At 38.2% G+C, this 26,955-nt stretch overlaps 1 protein-coding gene across 4 annotated transcripts in view; it reads right to left on the bottom strand.

The window, feature by feature from the left end:
* The window catches only part of RYR2 (ryanodine receptor 2), a 406,736-nt gene that overhangs the window by 67,103 nt on the left and 312,678 nt on the right, over positions 1-26,955 (bottom strand). For all 4 annotated transcript variants that reach the window (XM_042470214.1, XM_042470205.1, XM_042470232.1 and 1 more), the window contains exons 64-75: positions 24,622-24,682; positions 23,615-23,853; positions 20,850-20,931; positions 17,377-17,507; positions 13,728-14,048; positions 13,002-13,242; positions 11,378-11,465; positions 9,916-10,008; positions 7,459-7,629; positions 3,370-3,429; positions 2,862-2,996; positions 246-358 (exon numbers count right to left, since the gene is read on the bottom strand). In XM_042470214.1, coding sequence (XP_042326148.1) covers positions 246-358; positions 2,862-2,996; positions 3,370-3,429; positions 7,459-7,629; positions 9,916-10,008; positions 11,378-11,465; positions 13,002-13,242; positions 13,728-14,048; positions 17,377-17,507; positions 20,850-20,931; positions 23,615-23,853; positions 24,622-24,682 — 1,735 coding nt within the window. The remainder of the gene's footprint in view (positions 1-245; positions 359-2,861; positions 2,997-3,369; positions 3,430-7,458; positions 7,630-9,915; positions 10,009-11,377; positions 11,466-13,001; positions 13,243-13,727; positions 14,049-17,376; positions 17,508-20,849; positions 20,932-23,614; positions 23,854-24,621; positions 24,683-26,955) is intronic.

Raw genomic sequence — 26,955 nt, forward strand, 5'->3', positions numbered from 1 at the left:
GCAACTATATACTATTTACAAATGTATCACTAATGCACATGCTGAATCATTGAATTTGGATTCTATGAAAAGGAGAAGATATCTTGCACTGGTAAAAAAGCAAAGAGAACAATAATATTCTAAAACATATTTTGACAGTTGTAGTTTTAGCACGTATTTTCTAAGGCTGTAAATACTGCTGAAACTAAATGTGGTTTGTATATGCTCAATTCTTTATCCTCTTTATTTCTTCAGATAACACATACCTTGGAAGATTATAGAGGGGTGCCATTCTGAAACAAGCTACCACTGCTCTTTTTCTCTGTTTGGATAGAAGTTTATGCCATACTGCTTTCTTTGACCTCTGTGGATGCTCAACCTGAAAATGAAAAGGGTATCCTTTCTAGTGTCACATTTACTTATTAATTTTAAAAAAAACCACTTAACATGTAAAGGATATAAAAGATACAAACCAAAAACATGCTACCACATGGCATCAGTTTTTATTTGCTCTGGCTGAGAAGCCCTAAACCTAAAATGCATTGTGCCAAGAACTATGCAAAGTTATGGCAATTTCCTTTATTGGTTTCACAAACAAAAACAAAACCATCTTTAATGCTGCGTTTGTAAGCCATGTCTTCTAAAAGACAGTAGTTATTTGCAAAATGTAGTTGGAAATAGTATGGCCATTGCCTAGAAAGTTGTGAAACTCACTCTTGCCCCATCTTCAAACTTCAAACCACACCTAAACACCTACGCATACACACTTTGCACCCTGTTCTAAAAATTAAGGTTAAATTCAGGCACTCTATCACTCTTGCACACTTCAAAAGCATGGTTGGTGGCAACTTGAGTGTTTTTCAACATTAATTCATAATAATTGATATTTTCTGCCCAAAGCATTTTGAATACTGGAGGGGAAAGTGGAGTAAATAAGTCAATACATAATAAATAAATTCACTTTTCAGTAAAATTATTACTATTCCTCTTCTGCCATAGAAATACTCATTGCACAGTCCAACCAAATTCTCTTTGTTGCTTGATGCAAGAGCTGTCTCTGGCTGGAAACAAACAGGCCAAACTACAAGGATTCCAGCCACATTCGGGGCATAGTGTTCAAACACGTCCAGAAGCCACACCTAGCCCACGTCATCTAGAAAGAACTGAGCCAAGAAGTTCCATTGTTCCCAATGGTGGCACAGCTGCATGCACATGCCACCATGAGACAACAAGGCTGTCCCTAATGGTGGCTTGAGCATCTGTGGATTTTGATATCTGCAGGAGAATCCAGAACAGATCCCCAATGGATACTGAGGGCTGACTGTAGCGAGGATAAAGGCAATTTTAAAATAACAAAATAGAGTACTTATTTGGTATTCTGATTAAATAGCTATGTATTAGTATACTGAATAACCAAAATACATAAGGAGGTGCAAATACAATAACTTAATTAGACAAGCACAAAAAAAATATATCCTCCATGTGAAGGTAAATAAATGTGCACCTGGTGAAATTCCTAGTGAAAAAGAGTGCAAGCTAAAAACTTTCAAACATAGGGTAAACAAATGTGAAACAGATGTCTAAAATGTGGTCTGAAATATATATTAGGGATTAAAATGTAAAAATGGCTAAAGAAAACTATTAATAGGCAAAACCAACATGATCCTAACATAATTAGTGATACGAGAAGAAACACTATACTTCCCATTCTCAAAAATTTCCGGGCACGATTAGAGAATTTCTGGAAGTAATAAAAGAAAGGAAAGTAATAGATGAAAAAAAAAATGGAAGATCAAATGATGCACTTTAATTTACAGATAATGGTCTCTGGATAAAGGTATCTAGAAGGAATAATACTTGATGCCCTCTGACTTAAGGATAAACTACATATCTAAGTTAACAATTTCTACCTTACTCCATCCATTAACACTCCTTAACCAAACAGTCATACACAGATTTCTCCTTTCATGATCACAATCCAGAAACATGCAAAAAAGGTGTCACTACACACAGAAGGAAGGCGGGGCATTCTTCCCTTCTCTGGTAGGTCTGGAATTTCTTTCTGCCAGAACCATTCCCTATATAATAAGCTACTATGTGTGGCTTTGGGACTGAGATGCTGTCAGAATTTTGTGTGTTCTGCATGTATTTGGACACAAGGGATATGGTCAGCTGATGGATTTTCACATCACTACTGGCTACCTCAATTTTCATATTTTTATACTGTCATTGACTGCCTCCATGTTGTTACATATCAGAGGGAAATTGCTGCAGACACTATCTTCGTGTCTTTATCAATATCCACTGGATAATTTCATTTTCATTTTTTCACATCCCCTCCCATTATTAGAAGGCATATAATGCAACATAAATTCAATCAGCATAACAGCAGCATATGTTGCCAACTGGCAGACATAGGATTGCTCACATAAAGCATGTGAAATTCTATTGTATATATTTTGTATGCAAGCCTTATCTCTGTACCAAAGAAAATGATGGAACTATGTAGATAATGCTCTAATGGTCCATGCAACCAACCAATTCCCCCCCCCCCCCCCCCCCCACATATATCTGAACCAAGTATATATTTAAAGAGCCTCTTTTACAAGGGTATACATCATTCATGGCTTTCCCCCCTCTATATTGCATCACTGTAAGAGAAGTCAATAGGAGCATCCAAGATTCTCATAGTGCTACAATATGTACTTACAAAAAGTCCTCATCTGTAATTGCTTTTAAACTTAAAAATGGAATATTTTTATGCCTTGAGGCTTGCAGTTGTGTGTTTTATATTGAATTCGTCCTTTTGAAATGGCTGTAGATTGACCTAGCTCTATGGATGTATTAAACATAAATAAATAAAACATTAGAATATTTCTAACCTGCTCCAGATGAAAAAGTACATTAGCAATATCAAGAACTCGATCCACTGTCTTCTCAGGATCTGAAGTAACTTCAGTCCTGTTTGGTAGATCTTTATAAAGGGCCACTTGCCATCTTATGGCAGGATCTTCAAGCTGCAGGAACAAGAGATTTTATGAACCATATAAAAGTGAGGCATTAGTAGTAAGAATCATGTAATGCTAGAAACATTCTCAACATCCTATATTGCCTAATTCTGGGCTGATGATGCATCAGGCAATATAGGATGTTGCCATGACAGTTAAAGGGGAATCAGTGCTACAATTTTGCTGTGTGAAAGGGCACTGTAACAATAAGCCCTTGACATGAAAATGTTGTTTATAAGAAAACAAAACTGGACATTCTTAAAGGATATAAACAAAGAGAAACAAAAGAAAAGAAAAAAAACAGGAAACAAAGGACAAGAGGCCTCACATATTGGGAGTAGGGGGTGGGGTTTCAGAAAAAAATACAATACTTTTAAATTACCTTGCCCTGTAAATGAAGGTTGTTGCGAATAATATCTCGAACTTCATTTTCAGTGTCTTTCTGCCAACAAAGTAAAACAAATGATCAGATACACTTTATAGCTTCAGTAGGTTTGTTACAGTATTTGCCAGTAGTCAAGAGAGGGAGATAGATTAGATCGATCGATCATAAGTATATGCCATGTTAGAGCGCTTGCAACTTAAGGTAACACTATTATTAATTCCTGTATTATGAATGGGCAAATGTTTCTTTGTTCACCTCTAAAACAATAATGATATTACAGTATTTCTTAAAAGTAGCAGGGATTTTTCCAACTTTGAGTTTGTCTCTCAAAGTCTGAGACACTGTCATCAAGTATTTACTGATAAGCCAAAGCTTATTCTTTTATATTCTCTTTTGTTAAGTAGTACAGTTGACCCTCGGTATCCACAGACTTGCCATCTGTGGATTCAAGCATCCATAGATGACAAGTCCAAGTTGTCCCCAATGGCAGTGCATGCACATGGCTGTGCCACCATTAGGGACAGACCCTAGTGGTGTGTGCATGTAGCTGCAGTGCCATTAGATTCAATTGTCCCCATTTGGCAGTGTGACTGCGTGTATGACCCGCCACAGACAATGGGAGCTGTCCCTAATGGCGGTGTGGCCACGGGCATGTGTTGTCATTGGGAACATCTCACACTTAAGCCTAAAATATGACACTACCAGCACGTTTCCAAGTATTGGTGACAGCAGATGCAAAACAGAAGAAGGATCCTAGAATACAAAGGGATGTAGAACACTTGGAATTAATGAACTGTATTTTATTTCAATTATTTACATGGTTTCAGTAGTACCCCAACATGCTACGACAGGTCAAACAATTTGATTGATGAGCTATAAGTGAAATAAATAAATAAATAAATGTGATAGAATCATGTTGCCTGCTAACCTGGCAAGGCTGGTCTAAGAACTGAAAGAAAGCCCCTCTCCTTGACACTGTTCTTGCTAAAGGCATTATGGTGGGTGTGTCATTCTTGTCAGGCAGAAAAGATTATCAGATTGTTGCCACAATTTCTCATCTCTTCATTGCCAAGTTTAGTGGGAAGCACTTGTGCTTTAAAGGGTGCCTGGAAACTCTCTTATTATTTATGTATGTGTTTCTATGAATCCAGAACAAAATGTCTTGACTCATGAGATCCTATGGAAAGGATGGTGACTAACACATTATAGAGCTATGTGTCCTGCAGAAAATATGGATGTATTTTTAATAGTTAAATAACTATACTTGTTATAACTATAATGTCATCTATATTCCAGCAATGGTTCAGAAGGAATAAGATATTATATTCATAAGACACAGTCTATATAGTAAAGAGAAGCAAGAAGATGAAAGTCTAAAATGAACTTGAAAAACATTGTACTTAATACATTCTTTTGTTGTGGTGGTTAACTGCTTTCAAGTCAACCTCAAAGTATGGTGACTCTATGAATAACAGTATTCCAAGTCACTCTATCTTTGACTGCCTTGCTGAGATCCTGCAGTCTGAGGGTTGTGGGTTCCTTCATAGAATCTATCCATCTAGAATGAGGTCTTCCTCTGTTCCTACTACCTTCTACCTCACCAAGCATCATTATTTGTTCTAGTGAATCAGGTCTTCTCATGATATGTCCAAAGTACAACAGTCTAAGTTTGTCATCTTGGCTTCCAGGAAGAGTTGAAGCTTGATTTGCTTTAGGACCCAATTATTTGTCTTTTTAGCAGCACACAATACCCACAGAACCTTTCTCCAGCATCACATTTCAAATAAATTTATATTCTTCCTGTCGGCTTTCTTCACTGTCCAGCTTTCACAGTCATACATACAAATGAGAAATATGATGGCACGCACAATCCTAGCTTTTGTATTCAGCGATACAGGTTGACACTCCAGGATCTTGTCTAGTTGTCTCATATCCACCATTCCAAGTCCTAGTCTTTTTCTAATTTCTTGGCTGCTGTCTCCATTCTGGTTAATAACTGAGCCAAGGTATGGAAAATACTGAACTATTTCAGTGTCTTTGTCATCTACTTTAAAGTTATGTAAGTCATCTGTGTTCATTATTTTGTTTTCTTAATCGTCAGCTGTAAACCTGCCCTCAAACTTTCTTGCTTTTTCAGCAATCATTACAAGTATTTGCCATTTTCTGCTAGTAGCATGGTGTTATTTGCATATCTTAAATTGTTGATGTTCCTTCCTCCAATATTCACATGTTCTTCCTGCTAGCCCTGCTTTATGTATGGTCTTTTCAGCATACATGTTAAACAGAGGGTGATAAGATGCAGCCTTGCCTGATTCCCTTGCCAACTAGAAATCATTCTGTTTCTCCTTATTTTGTAATCTCAGTAGCCTCTTTTGCTGGGTACAGGTTACACATCAGGATGATCAAATATTGTGGCACACCATATCTTTAACAGCATAGTTCTTCATGATCTACGCAAAGGCTTTGCTTAATCTATGAAGCACAATCTGATTTTCTTTGGAAATTCTTTTATGCAGTCCATAATCTAACATATGTTTGCAATATGATTGTTAGTGCATCTTACTTTCTTGAACCCTCCTCGGACATCAGGCATCTCTTTCACCATGTGTGGTAAAAGTCTCTGTTGTAGAATTTTGAGCCTCCTTTGCTTGCATGGAAATTAATGCAATGGTTGTGTGATTACTGCAATCCCTGGTTTCTCCTTTCTTGTGGACTGGAATGTAAATTGTAGCATTTCCAGTTGGCGGGCCACTGTTTCATTTTCCATATTCATTGATAGATTTTAGTTAAAACTAGATTTTAGATAGATAGATTTAGGTGGACAGACTTCAGTTAGAACTAGAGTAGGTTCTGTCTCTCTAGTTTGAAACACTTCTATTAGTATGTCATCTGTTCCTGGTGATTTGTTTCTCTCAGTGCTATGAGTTCAACTTCCACTTCACTTTCTAGAACTGTAGGTTCATCTTCAAATGGTTCTTCCTTGAATGAACCTGTCACCCTTCCATCTCTTTTATATAGTTCTTCTGTGTATTCTTTTTATTTCCCCTTTGGTCATGCAACGTGTTCCCCTGCTGGTTGCAGAGCATCCACACTCTTGGTTTAAATTTCCCTTTGATTTCTTGGATCTTGTGGAAGAGGTCTCTTGTTATTCCTTTTTTGTTGTCATCCTCTTATTTCTCTGCATTCATTGTTACAGCAGCTCTTCTTGTCCCTGTACACAAGTCATTGAACAGTTGCATTCAGGGTTCTCATTCCACATCTGTCCCCTTTTACATTTTCTATCTATACTTAACTGTTTAAAGAGTTTCAGTTGTTATCCACTGAGGTTTCTCATTTTTTTGGCTACTAATTGTGTCTTTTTGCTACTGATTGGGTCTCTCCGGCTTCAGTTCAGAATTCCTCTGGTACCCAAATCTGTTTTTCACATTTTCTTTAAATTCTATGGGGATGTTCTTTATTTCAGTATGATGGTTGTTTTAGTATTCTTGAGCTTTACTCTAACTTTTGCTATTAATAGTTTGTGGTCTGTGCCTCAATCTGTTTCTGGCCTTGTTTTTGCAGAGAGAATGGAGCTTCTTCATCTTCTGCTTACAATTATGTTTGTCCACTACTGCTGCTGCCCAGTGTGCATAGAGGGCATAATATTTCTGAAGGCACTGGAGAAAACTGCTACTGATTTTACAAGGTACGGTCTTGCCTAAGTCCAGCTTGCGGAAGTAGGAATGCAGCTACTTCTTCTATTTTCAGTCTCACTGAGACATCTAAGTTTATTGTCCCTAATGGAGTGTTGTCCTTTACCATTACTAAGGCAGCATGAAATCAAAGAGTCTTTCAGAAAAAAACACTTCACTCTTACTACGATTTTCCCATGCAAACAGATATTTGATTACTAGACAGGGAATAACGTCACAACTGTGGCCAAGCATTAAACAGCCAATAACCCCATCCCATTTACATGACAGATTCTGGCATCCTGTGCCACACACAAAACCTCGTGATCTCTGACCATGGAGGCCATCCAAAGAATATCTTCCCCGACAGCATCTTTCACTACACTGTTCCAGATACATAATATTGTTAGCATACCATACTTAATCTGTTCTTTGCCAGTGCAATTAATTCTTGGTCCCCAGGTGCACAAATATTTAGCCCAACAGGTAACAGTCTTTTTAAAGCTGCCACAATAAGGGACGTCTGTGTTGAATAACGATCACCTTTCCTCTTCATTTTTTTCCTTTCCTGATCTGAAACAGCTGCCTGTAATATGTGAGAAATAATTCATTTTCAAACTGTAAAACAAGAAAATATGTCATCTATCTCTTGAGTAAGCCACAAAGTAAAAAAGCAACTATAAATCACTTTGCATATTAAATACATTTTATCTGTGGCAATTATGCAAACAGTCTTCTACACCCACAACATAATTAATCTCTTTTCCTCGCTTTAGATTCTCATCTGCTTATATTGCTTACCCTCCTCTTTTATCTCTACATTGGTGGAGTTAGGGAACTTATGTCACATTATTGTGCCTTGCAGGTTCTCAAGTTCTTTAATGTCATAATCATATTTCTTTAGCTCTGGTTAACTTTCTTCCCTTTAAAGAGATTGCAGCTATCAAATGAGAGCTGTTAACCTTCTGGCAGCTTCCATCCTCCAGCCAGCTGGTTTATAGTTGTAATATCTTTTCACAACTGCCAAATTTGGAGGCTTGGGGACAGAAAGTTGCAGAAAAGAGACAGAAAGTTGCAGAAAAACAGTACCCAGTGTATGTCAGCCGGATAATTGGAGAGCTTTTCAGTGAAAGCTGTGCAGCCTGGGGCTGGGAAAGGAAGAATAAAGTCCTGGCAAAGCTGCAGGAACTTGGGGGGGGGGGGGGGGGGGGGTGGGGTCATGCACCAATTCCCAAAGGGAGTGGGAACTCCAGTATCGATCTGTTCAGGAAACTGGTGAATTCCCATCCTACCCATAATGTGTATACATATCTGGTTTTATATTGTTTAGCTTCTTAAATTATTGAATAGTTTAATGATTTTTTAGAATTTTAAAATAATTTTTATTTTAATTTTTTTTAGCATCTTGCAATTTAAATTATCCACACTAATTTTTTTTGGTAAGCCATCCTGGTAAAGAAGCAGGGTAGAAATATTTGAAATGTATAAATTGGGTGTTGACTAACAAAGCTAATTTGATTCAAATAGTCTACTGTTTGATACCCAACCATGAAATAAAGAGACCAGACATGTAAATTGGATGAATAAAGGGCCATTTATTTGACCTATATCCTATTTAATGCTAAGCTCTTGAACATCAACCTTAAACTTCAAAACTCTTGAGAAAATTGATTAAAGTGAAAAGCCAGGTGCGGGCCCAGCTGAAGCCAGATATCAATTCTAGACTACCTCTTCAGCCTTCCCTTTGGGCACAAATACCAAACCCTGATGTGAATCTGATGATTCGAACTGTATCCTTAGTCAATCCTAGGAAGATAAACATAAGGCACTCTCCCCCAAACTCCCTCAAGTTTGTAAGGTTGAGCAAAACCTCCATGTCTACCCCTGTTCCAGAGCCTAACCTTTCACCACAAGGTATTTCTACTGGTGTGCACTAAATAGTTCTTTAACCCCAAATGGGCCAGTTAAACCCATTTAACAGCCACCCCAAGCCAATTACCAGTCCCTGCACACAGTATGGGGTAGGCAAAAAACCCTGGGCAAAAGGGAGAAAATTCCTACCCAGTCCTGAAGCAAACCAAGTTCACACTGCATTTAAGGTGGGAGGGTGGGCTGCTTTGGAGAAAAGAGGTCCAATGGGGGGGGCGGTTTGCCCTTAAATACTGACTCCACCCCCACCCCATCACATGCCCTGTTGGGCCTTGCCTATTTTTAAATTATCTGGTCTCATATCATGGAGCGTTATCAAAGGCACATCCTCCCTCCAAGGCTCTGCCTATCGCCCTGGTGTGAAAATTAGGACTAATGATTTAGGACTCCACTGTTTAGGACAAAGAGGTAGTCTGAAGCTGACCCTTTACTGGCTGGATTGGGGCCACAACAACGTCAGACCACAGCCCCGATCCAGTCTCTGTAGAGCGCAAAAAGGAGCTGCAAAGCAGCTCCTTTTTGTGCCCTCCAAGTGGCACCATAGCTGTGGCGGCATGGCTTTATGATGCCCCTTCAGTGCTGCATCATGTGCATGCATAACTGGAGAGACATCATGATGGTGTGCATCGTGTGAACCACCATACACCAAAATGGCAACCTGGAGACAAGGTTAGGACGTCCAGCATGCTAGCTTGTATATGACCAAAGGGAATTGGAACTAAGAAATTTCCAAAGATTGTTGTGAAAGCTAATTCTAATCTATCTCCTTTAAAAAATTCTTCTCTGAAAAAAAATTCTTAGAAAATCTAATGGTTGAAGTAAAGAAAACATGCAATTTAACAGTTTATCAATCCTTAAGATTACTCTATAAAACAGATTACTCTGTATTACCCTAAAAATACACAGAAAAAAAATGATATGCAATATCTGCAGCTTTTTATACCTTGGACATTTTAGACTTGGTATCAGTAATAAGGAAAGACATGTTGTTGATTTCATTCTGCACAACGAAGTTCTGTTCTTCCCTTTTAAAATTCTGAAATGTTATAAAGACAATTTACAGTACACCATCAGGTAAGAATAAATGCTCATATTATCCACCAATCAAAAGCACGTATGGCTTTTCAGAAAATACACATTCCACATATAAAAATAATTGCACATGCCTACAATGAATTTTTTCCAACATTGCAGCTGTTTTTAATTTATTTTAGGATGCTGAATTCAAAACCACAGCCCAAAAAATGGGACAAATAGAGCAGGCATGGCATTTATATGACACAAACCCCTCAAAGCGACCAGAAGCCACTCTGAGACCAGTTAAGGCAGACCAAAGCTGCCAGCAAAAGGTACAGATTAAATCCGTTCCTGCTGGCAGCCCATTGGGGATCGTAGCAGCAATCAGCTTTGGGAGTGGGCCATCTGGTCAAGTCAGTCTAAAACCAATTGGGGCTGGAGTGGCATCTGGCCAATCCTTTTGGTCAGAATAAAAATAATAATAATTAATAAATAAAAATGTCATACCACACACAGTTCTTTCACAAATCTAATATTTTTATCAATTTAGTTCTTACTCAGCTTTGATTAAGAGCAGACACTGATGTTTCAGTGCTGTTTCTCTCAGCACTTTTGAATGGATTTTTGTGTTTTGTATCTGCAAATTAAGATGTTTTTCAATGTCTGTTAGAAGACTTTAATTCCCTTTTTACTCTTTGCAGGATTATTAAATTCAGTTACATACTACAACATTGAAACATCAAAGCAAGTTTTGAAAAAACTGTATGTGATGAAGAAAATCTGAGGTCATTTTTGGGCTTAAATGTCAAAATCAGCATACAATTTTTAAAAGGTTTTTCTGATCTTCAGTTTTGCAGGCCTATGCTACAGGGTTATGTTTCAAAGAAAATTTCTCCCCATTCTACCACTGGCACCCAACAGATAAACCATAAACCATTTCCTGGACCCTGTGACCCTTGCGCACAGGGCCAAGAAAAAGATCCCAGGGCTACAAACATGAGAACAAATGTGATTCTCAGGGGCAACCAGTGAGTTCTACAGGACAAAGTAAACAGACTTTAATTCAGGAAACAGTTCCTGGGATGGGGGGGGGTGGACTGTCCTGTCCTGAAAACGTAGATTGCACTTAGATTTAGCAGCTTAGACTTTATTTCAGTAGTGTCCCTAGTATTATTTACTCCTGTGCTTTAAAAAAAAAGTAAACAGCTGCAATGGTAGTTAACATTGCCATGGGAGCACAAAATCCCCATTACTATTTAGATGAATTGGTCCAGCCTACAGAGAGAGAGAGAACACATTGTTTCTCATCATATTGTGTCTCTGCCTTTATCCCCTGCACATACCTCCTGGCCCTTAAAATGACCAACATTCTTAAAACTACAACTTACATGGGATTTTGACCAGTAAATGAATACTTCAGCAACCATACGGAAAAGATCCTCAGCTTCTGGGTTGGGTTCTTTTAGCCACTTTGCTCTAAAATTAAATAAAAAGTACTGTCCATAATTTCTGTTATTATTATACATAAAACAGTTAGCATAATGTTTATACGGAATATGCCAAACTTGGTATGTTTATTTTGATCTTCTAGGTTAATGAAAAAAATGCTTACTTTTAGAGTCTTTTTTGAAAAGCTTAATATGTTTTTATCAGCTTGTCTATCTAGCTGCACTGTAATGAAATATGCTCAGTAAAGAATCCAAAAGGCTGCTGATGGAAAACCAAGCTAAACTGCAAACTTCATAATTCACTCATCCCCACCTCCATTGACAAGAAATAGTTGCATTGATTGAGAGGTTCAAGACTGAACTTGAAGGGCATCATCTGTGCTCTTTTGCAAGCACATGCTGAAGTCATGTTTGCCCCACCCAGAGCAATAGCAAGTAGCAATAGCAAGTACATTTTTATACTAGTTATCAGTGAACTCAGCACTCTCTAAATGGTTTACAATCTGTAAGCCAGTTGCCCCCGATAAGCTGGGTACTCATTTTACCAACCTACGAAAGGATGGAAGGCTGAGATTCAAGCTTGGAGCCTTGGGATCAAACTCACAACTTTGTGGCTGTAGTATTGGCATTTAGCCACTGCACCACCAGGTCTCACCCAAAGCATTCCCTTCACTCTTAGACCAGTCCCTAAGTTAGAAGGACCTTAAACACAGAGACACACAGAGAGAATCTCTCCCTTTAACCTCTGAAAGACATGAAAGCCTCTTAAGCTTAGCTACACCCCTCTAGCCCCCTCTCCCATACATTGGTTAGGCTTGGCTGGCTTTTAAGACCCATGTTGTTTTGCTCTCTTTTACTATGAGAAACAGCTTGCATTGAGTATAGATGGTTAGTTTCTGCTGCTATTCTTTTCTGCCTTTTCAATAAAGAAATAATTGTTTTTACTGCAAAATCAGTTTGTCCTTCTACATCATTTTTACTTGGAGCCACTTTGGTTCATTGTCTGCTTTTAAAGTCTTCAACCTGTAAGATCCTGCAGAGAGCTAGTGCTTAGAAGCCCCCACCCCCAAAAAATGAGTGCATTGCTCTTAACATCACTTCCTTATAATTGTTACACATTTTTAAAGAAAACCAAGTTTATGGATCAAGATATCAAACAAAGCACTAGGACAACAACACATTCCCTGTTCCTATTTTTAAGCAATCATACCCATTGAGATGTTTTATGCTCACACCTACAAAATGTAAAGTATGAGTGTTACAAGCACATGCAACACATATACTGTATAAACTCAGTGAAAACCTATGTTTACCAGCCCAAAAGTTCCTTTTAAGCACTTCCTTTTAAGTTATTCAGACATGTTAGCTGATCCTTTCTCATGTTACATCTGTGGAGAGTTAATAAATATCTTGACTTGGTTTATCATGAGGAAAAGTTTTATTTCAAATAAGGGTGCTGGGCTGGTCCATTAAATTATTCAGAATGTGATTACATTCTAAGGGTTAAAGACCTATAGAAACTTGAACTACGTTAGCAATAGAGTCCCAAAGTAATGGCATGTACCTGTTGTAGTCCACAAATCTGATCAACAATGGGTAGAAGGCATAAAGGTCGCGTGTTAAAGTAGTGAACTCATCTAGGATAAGGAGTTCAGCCTCAGACATATCTCCCCTGCCTTCTGCTCTTAAGTGCTCTTCATCAGCTATAACAAGTGCAGCTTTTTTCTTCAGTTTCTCCATCAGCGGCAGAAAATGTGTTTTTAGGAGCTGAGGCTTCACTTTGCTTATGATAGGCTGAGAAAACACTATGTAAGGAATCCATTAATATCATAGCATATATATGAAACTATAGTAAAACATGGACTGTTCCACAATATGTTACATTTTTACTCTGCCTTCCTACCCATGTTCTGATTATTGCTTCTGTTTTAAAAATTTACAACCTGATGTCATCTACTACTATAGTCTTATCATCTCCACTCATGCCCACACATTAAAATCCTGCCACTTTTTCTCTGCTCCTTCTACTAAAACTATTCACACATTCTGATAATTTAGAAAAGGACTGTCTCTACCCCTGTGACTTCCACTGATTCCATTTTATTATTTAAAGCCAATTCAGAATACTTTACTAAAATAATATCTGTACATTTTTCAATCTCTTAAAAATACCCCTGTTCATCTTAACATCCAAGGTAACATTTCATACTTATCTAACAAATCCAAAACAAAACAAAAAACACCAGCCAAAATGAGTCAAGTAATGTATGTTAATTTATTTTCATTTTACCTGCTAGTCTCTTCATCCAGGCTCCCTCATCTATGCCCAAATTATTATATATGATTTTCAGTATGTTTCCCAGAAGGGTATTCATATGGTCTGAAGTCAAAGCTGTGCAGCACATTTCACTCTTGTCAGGATTGCTTTCTGTCCCATGTTCCCACCAATGTGACATGTAGCTACAGAGCATGGGCAAGACAACTTCCATTACATGAGGCATTTGTGTATAGCGGATGCCAGATTCAGCTAATTCCACAATTTCTTCCATTAGTTTATCTAAAGAAGGAATGTTTGGACAGAGCTCTTCTACACTGTTGGGTAAGCTGAGACCTAGAAGAAAAAAATCAAAATACATAAAAACCCAAAATGAAATGAAAGCAAATATTGTCTGCATTCAGGCATTTTTCCAAACCATTTTTAGCAAGTTGTGTTTTTCAAGGTTCTCCTTTGTCCCCCTTCACTCCTTTCCTCACATACATGCATCAATCAAAAAATTTCTGATCTAATAAAATAGTAGGTTGCCATTGTTCTCCCTCTGAAAAAATTAGGATTGTAGCTTGGGGGTGCTCTTGGATCCACTGCTACTCCTGGAAAGCAGGCTGTTGGGCTGGCCAGGAGCATTTTTACCCAGCTTTGGCTGGTGCCCCAGCAGCACCCTTCTTGAGGAAGGAAGATCTGACCACAGTAGTTCATTTCCTCAGTTACTTCTCAATTATTCTACTACATTGTAATCTATGTGGGGCTGCCCTTGAAAAGTGTTCCAAAACTGCAGCTAGTGCAAAGTGCAGCAGCCAGACTAGGGTCAGGTGCATTTTATAGTCCATATAACCCCAGTTCTGCAAGAACCACACTGGCTTCCAATTTGCTTCTGAGCTCAATTCTAGGTGCTGGAGTTGACCTACAAAGCCCTAACCAACTTGGGGCCATGAAAGACCACCTCCTTCCATATGAGCCTGCCAGAAATTTGAGATCCTCAGAGGATGCTCTGTTCCATGTTCCAATACCTTGTGAAGTTAAATGGTGGGTACACATAATAGGGTTTTCTCTGTAACAGTGCCTCCACTATGGAACTCCCTACCCAAGGAAGTTAGACTTGCCCCACCATTTTTTAAGCTTCAGCAGATTGCCAAAACAGTGCTGTTTTTCATGGCATTGCATGTTTGAAATTGCTGTTTTAACTATTTCAAAACTGGATTCTAAAAACAGGATTGTTTTTAGGCTGTTTTGATAGTTTTTAAAGAGAATTTTAATGTGTTTTTAAAATGTTTTGTTTTAATTAGTTTTCATTTGTTTATAAATAAATAAATAAATAAGATCCAAATAGACAAAATCAATTGAACAGACCCCCAATAGCAGCACAGCAAATCAGGAACAAACAATGATTTTCAAATCTAGTTTGGAAGACTCATGCACACTGCATTCTTTCAGTTCAGCCAAAGTATGTTTTTCAGACCAAGATTCTTTACCTTACATTATGTATACAAGAAGAAGACAAAAAGAGATATGAAAGAATATTCAATCTGGTGACTCCTACTCTATTCCTACCATGATTACTAGGAGATCTGAAGCTTTTGCTTACAAAAACTGGCTTTTATTCTCCGATAAGCCATCATTAAAGCTGGCCACAATTTAGATATTGGCCATAATGCTAAACTAACATTATTTTTTAAAGAATACAAATTCTCCAAACTCTTCTTCACAGCTGTACCACAGAAGGGAATGGGGAAGCATGCACACACTCAACTCTGTGTGGCTTTTGCCAATCATGATAAACCACTGCTTACTATGAATTGCAATTGTTTTAAAATAAATATGAGACAGTGTTGCACCTTAAATGTATCTGTAAGTGCAGTTCCTTGATTTCTATCCTGATCTTTCCCCAGTGAGAAATGAATATAAGCCCTCTAGATCAATGCTAGAGCTGGCAAAAGTTCTCCTACCACTAGTAGCAGAAAGTGCCATTTGTCACATCTGTCACAGCATATGTCTGGACATGCTGCAGGAAAGGAACACCTACACCCTATTGCAAATGTAAGAGGAGAAGGAGGCAGGTCTAGTGGACTTCTCCTCTCATCCAAGGAAGATAATTAAGAAGAAGAGACAGAAATGGCAAAAGTCCTCCATCCCACAAGAAAGAAACAGGGAGAGGACTGAGGATTCAAAGGAGAAAAAGTAGCTGTGCTGGCAGTATGCTCTCCCCCCCGCTCCCACTCCTCCTTCTTGTCTTCATCTTCATGTGGTATGGAGGTCTTGTTTCTGACTACTTTTACTAATTTCTTGAATTTGCTGCTATTGACATTACCTTTACTTTATTTCTGGAAATGTTTTTCTCACAAAGGTGGAAGAAGTGGAAGTAATACCTGAGCTCATGCCAGGGGAAAAACAAAGAAATGGAGGTAACACTGGAGGATGACTGTGTATCGGGACAGCTATTTCCTCAGTATCTAGTTCTGAAAGATCCTTAAGTTCTGCAGAATATATACATATTACTATTCATATATTGTTTGTATGATAACAATCTACTATGTTCTATGTTACTGTATGAATGTGTGGGCACACATTGGATAGCTTATGGTTAACTGATCTGTTGTGAGAGGGAGAGTGTGTTTGAAATGTGGATTAAATAAAGGTGGATTTAGGTACATGCATTTGGTAAGATATGCAGGTAGTTGTTTATTTGCATCACAGTAACATAAAAGATAGTACCTAATTGAAACTACATGCTTTCATATACTGGAAAAGCTATTTATTTTACTTCTGTTACAACAAAGTTACACACAGATCTCTCGACAGGCTATGCTACTTGGGAAAGGGTGCACCAGAGAAGATCTGAGGTTGGAAACAGAGATCTGAATACCTGAGAGGGAAAAGGAGACTCAGAGAAGCAGTAGTATACTATCTGGTCAAAGTAGTGAAAGAAAAATAAATATTACAATGGTAAAATCATAAATACATTTTTAAAGCTTCCCTTATCTTCCTCCCTTCATGCACCTCCATGTCCATGGTGGTGTAGGGTGAATGACTCACTGACAAGGGCTGGCCTGGAAAGTCTCCTGTGCTATAACACAGTGATTATCCTGGTCATCCCTTTCATAGTGTTTTAGGTCTCAGGTCATTTGAGAGGAAGCACTGAGAAAATAGCCAATCTAGAGAGCTGTGCATAGAAGCAGTTTTCTAAACCAGTAGGTGCTTTCCTGGGGTAGAAGGCTGACACTTCCAGTTCCTAGCTGCACGAGACAACTACTTCACCAAGCATCACAGTAGTGATGGCCATGTCAGGCATTTATAGTTATGCTCTTGAGGCTAAGCAAAATATTAAATAGCAGTAGTCACTGAAACAAAGAAGTTTCACAAAATATGTAGTGTAGCAAGCTCTGAACTATGAAATTAATATTTCACAAATACAGTGGGTCCTTGGTATCTGCTGGGGTTTGGTTTCCGGACCATGAAAATCAGTGGATGCTCAAGTCCCATTATATACAATGGAATAGTAAAATTGTGTCCCTTATATAAGATGGCAAAATCAATGTTTGCTTTTTGGATTTATTTGTTTATTTGGAATATTTTCAAGCCATACATGATGGAATATGTAGCTGTAGAATCCGTGGATACAGACAGCCAACTGTATTTATATTTGAGGGTGGGGGGGAGTACATACCTGCTCTGTCTTTTGCAGTCTTGGTATTGTAGATAGAATATGTGTTGTGGTTGTTCAGGTGAGTTTCTAAAAAGGCTACAGGAAAGGCTCCAGCAAAAGCAGCTAAGCATTCACCTAGAGCTGAACGCTGCCTGCAAATTGAAACATTTTCATGTTTTTAAAAAAACTTCTCCCTTGATTCACTGCACATATCATTAGTATGATATCATTCCTTACATTTATTAAGAATTCTAAGCTTCTCAAATATTTTTATTATATTCCAATATAGTACATGTGTACAGTAGCTACTCCAAATAAATTAACTGAAAAACCCAGTGAGTAAATATTGGTATAGAATTGCACTCCTTGGCCTTTTGCTAGGAGTAATTTTTCACCCACTTGCTTATTGCTTGGAGAGTAAACTGTGTTCCTATGCCTTGTATCCAGCATAGCTGTGCTGGTCTAGTTAAGTTGGCACAACCTTGACCTCAGCCTCTTTGCTCATTGCAGCTACTTATCCATTTTTTAGCCTTCCCCTGAATTACTTTGGATATTTTTGTCCTTGTTTTTGTTTGTTTAATCTAAGCTGTATAGCTTTTCAGTTTAAATGTTTCATTTTATTCTTTGTAAGGAATGTGGGATCTTGGTTTAGTGACATGCATATCTCATTAGGTTCCTGAGGCACCTCAAAGTAAAGGAATCCACCCACATGGCTCTTGTTGCCCTCTGGCTCAAGGGAAGAGGCAAGGTGATTCCTTCCCTCAAACAAAATCCCTTCAAGAACACAAACCAGCACCACTTGGGAGGGCTTGCCTGAAAACTTCAACATTCCCTGACAGGCAGCCAGTAATGAACCACAGTTGAGAGCCAGGAGGCCATTTGGCTTAGGGAAACTTGACTTAACTGGTTTTTTTCTACCACAATTGCCTAATGTCCCATGTTGCTTTCATAAAATCATAGAATCATAGAGTTGGAAGAGACCACACGGACCATCCAGTCCAACCCCCTGCCATGCAGGAAATCCAAATCAAAGCATCCCCAGCAGATGGCCATCTAGCCTCTGCTTAAAGACCTCAAGGCGGGAGGATCCACTTCACTCCAAGGAGTTTGTTCCACTGTCGAACAGCCCTTACTGTCAGGACAAGTTCTTCCTAATGTTGAGATGGATCTCTCTTTTCCTGCTAGCTTACATCCATTGTTCCGGGTCCTGTTCTCTGGAGCAGCAGAAAACAAGCTTGCTCCCTCCTCAATATGACATCCTTTCAAAATTTTAAACAGGGCTTCATATCACCTCTTAACCTTCTCTTTCTCCAGGCTAAAACATCCCCAGCTCCCTGAGTCGTTCCTCATAGGACATGGTTCCAGACCTTTCTCACATTTTAGTCGCCCTCCTCTGGACACGCTCAAGTTTCTCAATGTCTTTTTTGAATTGTGGTGCCCAGAACTGGACACAATATTCCAGGTGGGGACCAGAGCAGGAATACAGTGGCACTATTACTTCTCTTGATCTAGACACTTTACTTTTTTGATGCAGCCTAAAATTGCATTGGCCTTTTTAGCTGCCGCATCGCACTGTTGACGCATGTTCAACTTGTGGTCTACTTGGACCCAGATCCCTTTCACATGTTGTTCATTCAGCCAGGTGTGCCCCATCCTATATCTGTGCATTTCATTTTTCTGCCCTAAGTGCAGTACCTTACATTTCTCCCTGTTGAAGTTCATTTTGTTAGCTTTGGCCCAGCTTTCTAGTCTATTCAGATCATTTTGAATGTTGATCCTGTCCTCTGGAGTATTAGCTATTCCTCCTAATTTGGTTGATCTGCAAATTTGATAAGTATGCTCCCAATTCTGTCAATCAGGTCATTGATAAAGATGTTGAAAACACTGGGCCCAGGACAGAGCCCTGTGGGACCCCACTGGTCACTTCTCTCAGGCTGAAAAGAACATTGTTAGGCACCTTTGGGTTCGCCAGTCAACCAATTACAAATCCATGTAACAGTTACTTTGTCTAGCCCATATTTTACAAGCTTGTTTGCAAGAATGTCATGGGGAATCTTGTCAAAGGCTTTACTGAAATCAAGATATACTATATCCACAGCATCTCTTCATCTACCAAGCTGGTAATTTTATCAAAGAAAGATATCAGATTTGTCTGGCATGACTGTTTCTCTGAAACCGATGTTGACTTTTTGTGATTATGGCATTGCCTTCTAGATGTTCACAGACTCTCTGTTTATGATCTGCTCCAGAATTTTCCTGGTTGATGTCAGATAACTGGACGTTAATTGTTGGGATCCTCTTTTTTCCCCTTCTTGAAGATGGGGACAACGTTTGCCTCCGCCAGTCTGCTGGATCTCTCCTGTTTTCCAGGAGTTTTCAAATATGATTGCCAATGGCTCCGATATTACATTTGCCAGTTCTTTTGATACCCCTAGATGTAGTTCATCTGGTCCTGGAGACTTAAATTCATTTAGATTAATAAGGTGTTCCTCTACTATCTCTTTACTATTCTGTGCTGAAATTCCCCTATTCTGTCCTTTGCTCCATTATCCTCAGGTTGAGCACCCTTTGCCTTTTCTGAGAAGACTGAGGCAAAGAAGGTGTTGAGTAATTCTGCCTTTTCTCTGTCCCCTGTTAGCATTTTGCCATCTTTTCCACGCAGTGGCCCTACCATTTCCTTCTTCTTCCTTTTGCTGCGGACATATCCAAAAAATCCCTTTTTATTCTTTTTAACTTCTCTAGCAAGCCTGAGTTCATTCTGCGCTTTAGCTTTTCTGACTTTACCCCTAAAAATGGCTGCTATTTCTTTGAATTCCATTTTTGTGATTTCCCCCCTTTTTCCATTTCTTATACATCTTCCGTTTCAAACTTAGCTCGGTTGAAAGTTCCTTAGTCATCCATCCTGGTTTCTTGAGACACCTCCGATTTTTCTTTCTCACTGGAACTGTTTGAAATTGTGCCTTCAGTATCTCTCTTTTGAGAAACTCCCATCTGTCCAGAACTCCCTTCCCTTTTTGTATTTCTGACCATGGGATCACCCTCAATACTTCTCTAAGTTTACTGAAATCCACTCTCCTAAAGTCTAGAATGCATGTTTGACTATGCCTGGCTTCTCCTTTCCATTGTATAACAAACTCCAGGAGAACATGGTCACTTCCACCTAATGATCCCACTACTTGTACCCCATTAACCAAGTCATCTAATAAATCATGAATCATAACTGATGATTTGGGGCCAAGCACTGTGTCTCAGCCTGATTTACCTTCTAGGATTGCTTTGAGAATAAGCAAAGGGGGGTAGGGGGGGAGGGGAGGCCATGAATGCTCCTTGAACTCAATGGAGAAAAGCTAGGATAGAAATTTTCAACTTTGCCAGAATAAAAATAAGTGAATAGTTTCATTGAAATGATTGATAAAAATTCCCAGACTTCAACAACTCCAGGATTCCCATCCTAAAAGTTTCAAACACTTATTTTATGTATAGTGTCCCCTTACCGTTCCACATAGATACTCTTGCTGGTTCCCAGAGCATACAAACTGCCCAATATTCTGTAACAAGAGATTTGAACATCTTCCACTAAAAAAAAAAAAAAAGGAAAAGAGGAGATAAACAAGAAAGCTTTTTTAATTCATTGCTTGTTATTGATATATAGAAAGTAGGAAGAGACTATAAACCTTTTTAAAAACAATTCAGAAAAATGAAAAATTAAAGTATAGTCAGCCCTCAACTTTTACAAGGATAGGGGCACAGTAGATGGACAGCATGATGTAGTGGTTTGAGTGTTGGAGACTCTAGAGGCCAGAGTTTGATTCCATGCTTGGACATGGAAACCCACTGGGTGATCTTTGGTGAGAAACACTCTCAGCCCCATAAAGCCACATGATAGGGTTAGGGTTGCTAGTCAGAAATTACTTGAAGGCACACAACAAGAGGTGCAGGAACCCCATAAAAGTGGGAAAACCACAAATGTAGGTCTGCTTTTTTTTACAAGAAAAACAATTCTACAGGCATTTGTAGGCCCTCCAGTGCAATTCCAGCAGAAGCTGACCATACAATTGCACTGGAGGACCGACAAATGTCTAGAGGCACTATGTTTTCAGTAGCATATAGGGCAGCAGCAGAAGGTGTTAGCAAATACAGTAATCCACAAATAATGAAATCCAAAAATGCTTAACTCACAGATGTGGAGGGACAACTACATTTCATATTTTTTTTATAAATATGTAAAAACATAAGATGATGAATTAATATTATATTTAGCAAGCTTAATCTTACATTCTATTATGATGGCATTTCTTAAGTAAGACCATTAAACAAATATGTGATGGTAGACAATGGTGCTTTGTTCATTTTATCTAGATGGTACATTTGAGTAATTAAACATTAAACGTGAAGGTAAAGGTATTCCCTGTTGACAAGGTTATCAAGTCATGTCCAACCATAGGGGTAGTGCTCATCTCCATTAATAAGCTGAAGAGCCAGTGTTGTCAGAGACTACTGTGTGATCATGTGGCCATCATAACTACACAGAACGCTGTTTACCTTCCCACCAGAGTGGTACCTATATATTTTCTTGCATTTGTGTGCATTCAAAACATTAGGGAGGATTTATATAACAATATCATGACCTAAGGCCATCATTGTGCTGTCACAGCATCACCCAAGTGATGCAATTTTCCTCCCCAGTCCATCCCATTGCAGCTCTAGGAACTATCACAATTGCTGCAAAGGTTTCCCAGTCCCATCCCAAAAACACTTTTGGGGTGCAGTAGGAACTGCAGGGGGGGAGGCGAAATAAACCTGTTGTCCTTCTGCCAGATTCTGCTGTTGCACTAGATAAAGTACAGTTTTGGATTTTGCCCTCTGGAGGAATGTACAGCTTCACTGCAGAAAAATTATCATCCTCTTGTCATGCCAAGATTAAAGGGGGTTGGACTGGATGGCCCTTGTGGTCTCTTCCAAATCTACAATTCTATGATTCTATGAAATTTGAGAAATTCAGTAAGCAAAACATACACCCAGCTATATTCCCAAAGTTTAAACAGAAGTTTAAACAGCTTATGATATTTGAACCTCCAAAAATAATTGTCACTTTCAAATAGCTTTTCATGCTTGCTATGTTTTGCCCCAAATGTTAAAATATAAAGTATGCTTTACTAAATCTTTCTTTTATAGATTTCAAAAAATAATTGTGACTGAATTTGCTATTGTTTTAAGGATATCCATGAAAAATTCCCCAAATTTCCTAACCCAAACCTCCTGAACTTTTCATACTTGTAAGCAAATAAAGCCTTTGCAAGAGAGTTTGTATTCCTGCATCTCAAATACTGCTCTAAATTACTGAAACTCTTTGAAACATAGTTCTAGATTTCAGGAAAAGCTGGTGTGTGTCCAACAAGAAAAATTATCTACCCTGAAGAACTAATTCAGATGTGACATTTTGAATACACTGCTCCCTCGGGTTACGAAATTAATTCGTTCCGCGGCCGCTTTCGTAACCCGAAAAGCCTTCGTAAGCCGAATTGCCATAGGCGCTAATGGGGAAAAGCCGCGTTTCGTGCGAAAAAGCGCCGAAAAGCACCAAAAAAATTTTTCGTAACCCGAAATAAATTCATAACCCGGAACAATTATTTCCAATGGGATTTTTTCGTATCCCGGAAATTTTGTAACCTGGGTATTTCGTATCCCGAGGTACCACTGTACAAAACTCATGATTCCCCAAGTTAAACACAATTCACAAACTACCTATGATGTCCTTCTAGCTTCTAGAATCCATAATCTCAAAAAATGTCTTGGCTTGCTGCATGGCAAGAGTTGAAAAAAATGGTGTGTGAATATGCATGTGTGTGTACAGATATGCACACACATGAATGTGTGTTGATATGACTGGTGGACTTGTTAATTTGAATAAGCCCATATTACTTGAAATCTAAGCAATAGGTAATGTGATTTAATGTAATTTATACTTTTAAACTGAATAAATTGAGACACCAAGCAATTATTTACACAGTGTAATTAATAGCATTTGAACCAAAGTTCTATATTTAAATCCTATCATGTATTGAGAGTAGCACGATTGAAATATTTAACACAATGGAATTACTCTGGTATTCCTCCCCTGTGCTATGAAATGGCACAAAGCAATTAAATCTGGATGAATATGAGGATTGTTGGAAGACAGGCTTTAATAATATCAAATACAAAATAACTAAGACTCTTAAAAACATATAAATGCTTATGTCATTATTTAAATACATACATATCAGGTCTTCTCCAAATTGATGCTGTCCAATGTGTTCAAACAATGAAGATAACACTGGCAGGAGAGCTACAGTGGTGTAATTAATTATCTGTGTCACTCCTTTTGGCTGACTCCTGGTATGTGTGAATTGCCCTTGTTTAAGGTTCTCCATTGTTTTCTCCAGATCTTCTGCAGCATTATCCAGAAAGGTTCTCAAAGCCATTTTAACAGATTCAAGACCTGTCTTCATCACTGTCCTGCATGTCACATGCACATAAAATAATAATAAATTAAATTAACTAAAAATATTCAGTTCCTTGTTTCCTTCTAGTGTATATAACATTCAGGGTTGAAGTCCTGCCCAACAACCAGTATAACTAATTACAGAAATTTCACAAGAGGGTAGTAAAAGCCCAGGTACTACAGCATTAGTCACACTTAGCTAGAAAAAGAATGTTGACATGGTTATGTACATTTTGTAGACGATACGGCCAGTTTGAATTGATACTGCAATGTCTAAGCTGCATCATTAGAACTACTAAGGCATCACAGTATCTTTATTCAGATCTATAATACTGGAATTCATAATATAGCTGGGATCACAAACTATCTGTACATGCTTGCCTTTATTGATTGAATGAATGATAGCAAGTGAGTGATACATAAGCATCACTATGCTTAGCACTTTATAGAGTATAGGCCCTTGCCAGGAAAGGGTACCTGTCCTCTTCGTATGCAGATGATTAAGCTAAATTATAGTAGGGTTTGTGCCAAAAAAGAGTTCTGAAGGATTTTAAGACAGGTTTCATCAATTAAGTATTCAGGAAGACATTTTTAATGTTTTCAGTCAGGTAGATGCAAAGTTAGCTTTCCTCTGACTGTATCCATTCCTAATCCAGGCTTACCAACAATTTTCGATTACAGAATAAATCATGGCACATCCTGTTTCCCATCACTTTTGTTATCATTATTGCCAAGCTTTGGAAATAAAACAACAAAGTAGCCAACTATGTTTAACAATTTACCTTGCATCCAAGGTTTGACCCAAGATATGAAGGCAATTGACTATTGAAGTTGCATCATTTCCTAGAGGAATGGTAGGATAAAAAAAGAGATCTTGTATTACAGTTTTCTCTTTTTAAAAACAATGCTGGTGAATATAGAAGTAGATAAAAATTCACATATAATATTAATTAACATACTGTTTCAATCTTTTTTAGCAAATGCCAAAAACAGAAGCAATATTGTATCACTACACAACTGGCTGAAGCAGACAAAATATAGTAACTAACATGGTGAGCAATTCAAAGCATATATGTGTCATTTAAAGCCTTCAAATAAATCTCTGCATAATCTAGAATAGGAGCACACTTGCAGTCTAATCTACAGCAGAAAATCCAGTCTTTTCCCCCACTTTTTGTATGACCGCATTAGATTTTGAACCCTATGTACTATAAAGCACAAATGAGATTATGTACCATTATAGAATCTCCAGTATAGCTCCCATTTCATGAACAACAAAAACAATAATGTCTGTAAATAAGTATTTTCTTGCAACTTTCACTTGATGATACAAATCTTTTTTAGTTAAAATGAGGAATTTGCAAATGCCAGAAATAAGATATAAATTCATTTTATTTGTACTTTTAGCGATATAGTAAATTAATTCTGTTGGAGATCATAAATGTGTATTCTGAGCACATAGAAACATTTCTGCAATCATCATCATCATCATCACCACCACGGTTTTATTGCTATCAAATAGCAAAAGCCCAGAATACAACTTAGCCACCCATAAGTACTTTTAGTTATTGATTTCTATAGGGTGGTAAAGCATATTCTCAAATGTTTTCCTGTGAAATTGATGGGCTTACCCTTAACCGGATTATGCCACATCTCGTTTACATATTACAATGCATAAAATATTGTGATCAAGAGCCAGGGAGGTCCATTAGCTCATACAATGAATATTTCCAGAACTTTACAGGATCATCAAAGTAGAATGTACAGGAAAATGTCAGCAGCTCCTAAAGTGAAGAGAACTACTTCTTGCTTGTTTGTGTATCATAAGAATAGAATCAAGCTACTGTTCAGAAAACCATTTATACGAAATCTACTAAACACAACAATTTTAAATCAATAGGTGTGCAAAGCTAATTAAGGTCTAGTTTAGAAGTATGACTGTGGTGGGTTACAGGTCGCTGAAAAGCGGTGCTCTGCCGCCACCACCAGTTGCTGCGTCCGGGAACCACAGCAGCCAAACCGTGCGGTTTCCGGATGCAGCGAAGAAGAAGCGCCAAAATGGTGCTTCTTCTTGCGCCCTGGATGGGATGCCACAAGGCGCTACTCGCACACTCGCAGCGTCACATCCGGGGCGCGACGTACAGACACTATGCATCTGATACATCAAAATGGCGGCGCCCGTGTGTATAGGGCGCCACCATTATTACGCCCCCATCAAGTGTTAGGGGTGAGGCCGGTATGGACGCTAGGTCCTCGGCCAACCCCTAGCACATGACGCGGACGCCGCAAAGGCCCATTTGTAACGGGCCTTTATTTCTTTAAAATATGTTGAAAGCATGATGAATGATTTCAGTTTCAGGCAGAATTCTGTCCATAAATGGCTAAATATATCATACAGAAGAAAAGTCTGGCTATATGCATAAAGTCTTTTAAAATCTGTTAATAACTTAAGACCTATTTACAGGTATAGCATGAGAGAAATGACATCTTTATTGGAACATTTATGAGCAACATAATTCAAAAATAACAACAAGTAATTTAGAATATAAAATGAGAATGAAGATGACCACATATGAAAAAAAGTGTCTAAACAAATGTCCAGAGGACAGAGAATATGCAGTGTAGAAATTAAATATTTTCCCTAGCTAGCTTCCAATGAAAACAAATGATAGGCATTTATTTCTTTAAAGCATTTCTCTTAAAGCATTTTATATACTTTCTTCTCATTTGGGGAAGAGAGGTGGGGTATGAATCAAATAAATAAATAAATACAGATTACAAAGATTAAGAACATTTATAACAACAACCAAATAAAAGGATGGATTAGGTGCAATGTTCCACATGCTTCCCTGTGAATAAATCACATTGAATTAAAACCCTGCTGAATAAAAGACAATTTAAATCTGGCTTGTAAAAGGGAGCAAAGTTGACGACAACTTGGACTACCATTAATGGAAAAAGCCCTTCCTCTTGAAAGTCTCACCTCTAGCAGATACAGTATTTGTAGAAAAGCCTCATTATAAAGGCCGGTCATTATGCCTTATAACTATACATACAAATGTAACCATACAATTGCACAGAGAGTCTTGATGTAACAAATTCCTTATCACAAATGC

This window comes from Sceloporus undulatus, chromosome 1 (assembly GCF_019175285.1).
Source record: "Sceloporus undulatus isolate JIND9_A2432 ecotype Alabama chromosome 1, SceUnd_v1.1, whole genome shotgun sequence".
Lineage (NCBI taxonomy): Eukaryota > Metazoa > Chordata > Lepidosauria > Squamata > Phrynosomatidae > Sceloporus > Sceloporus undulatus.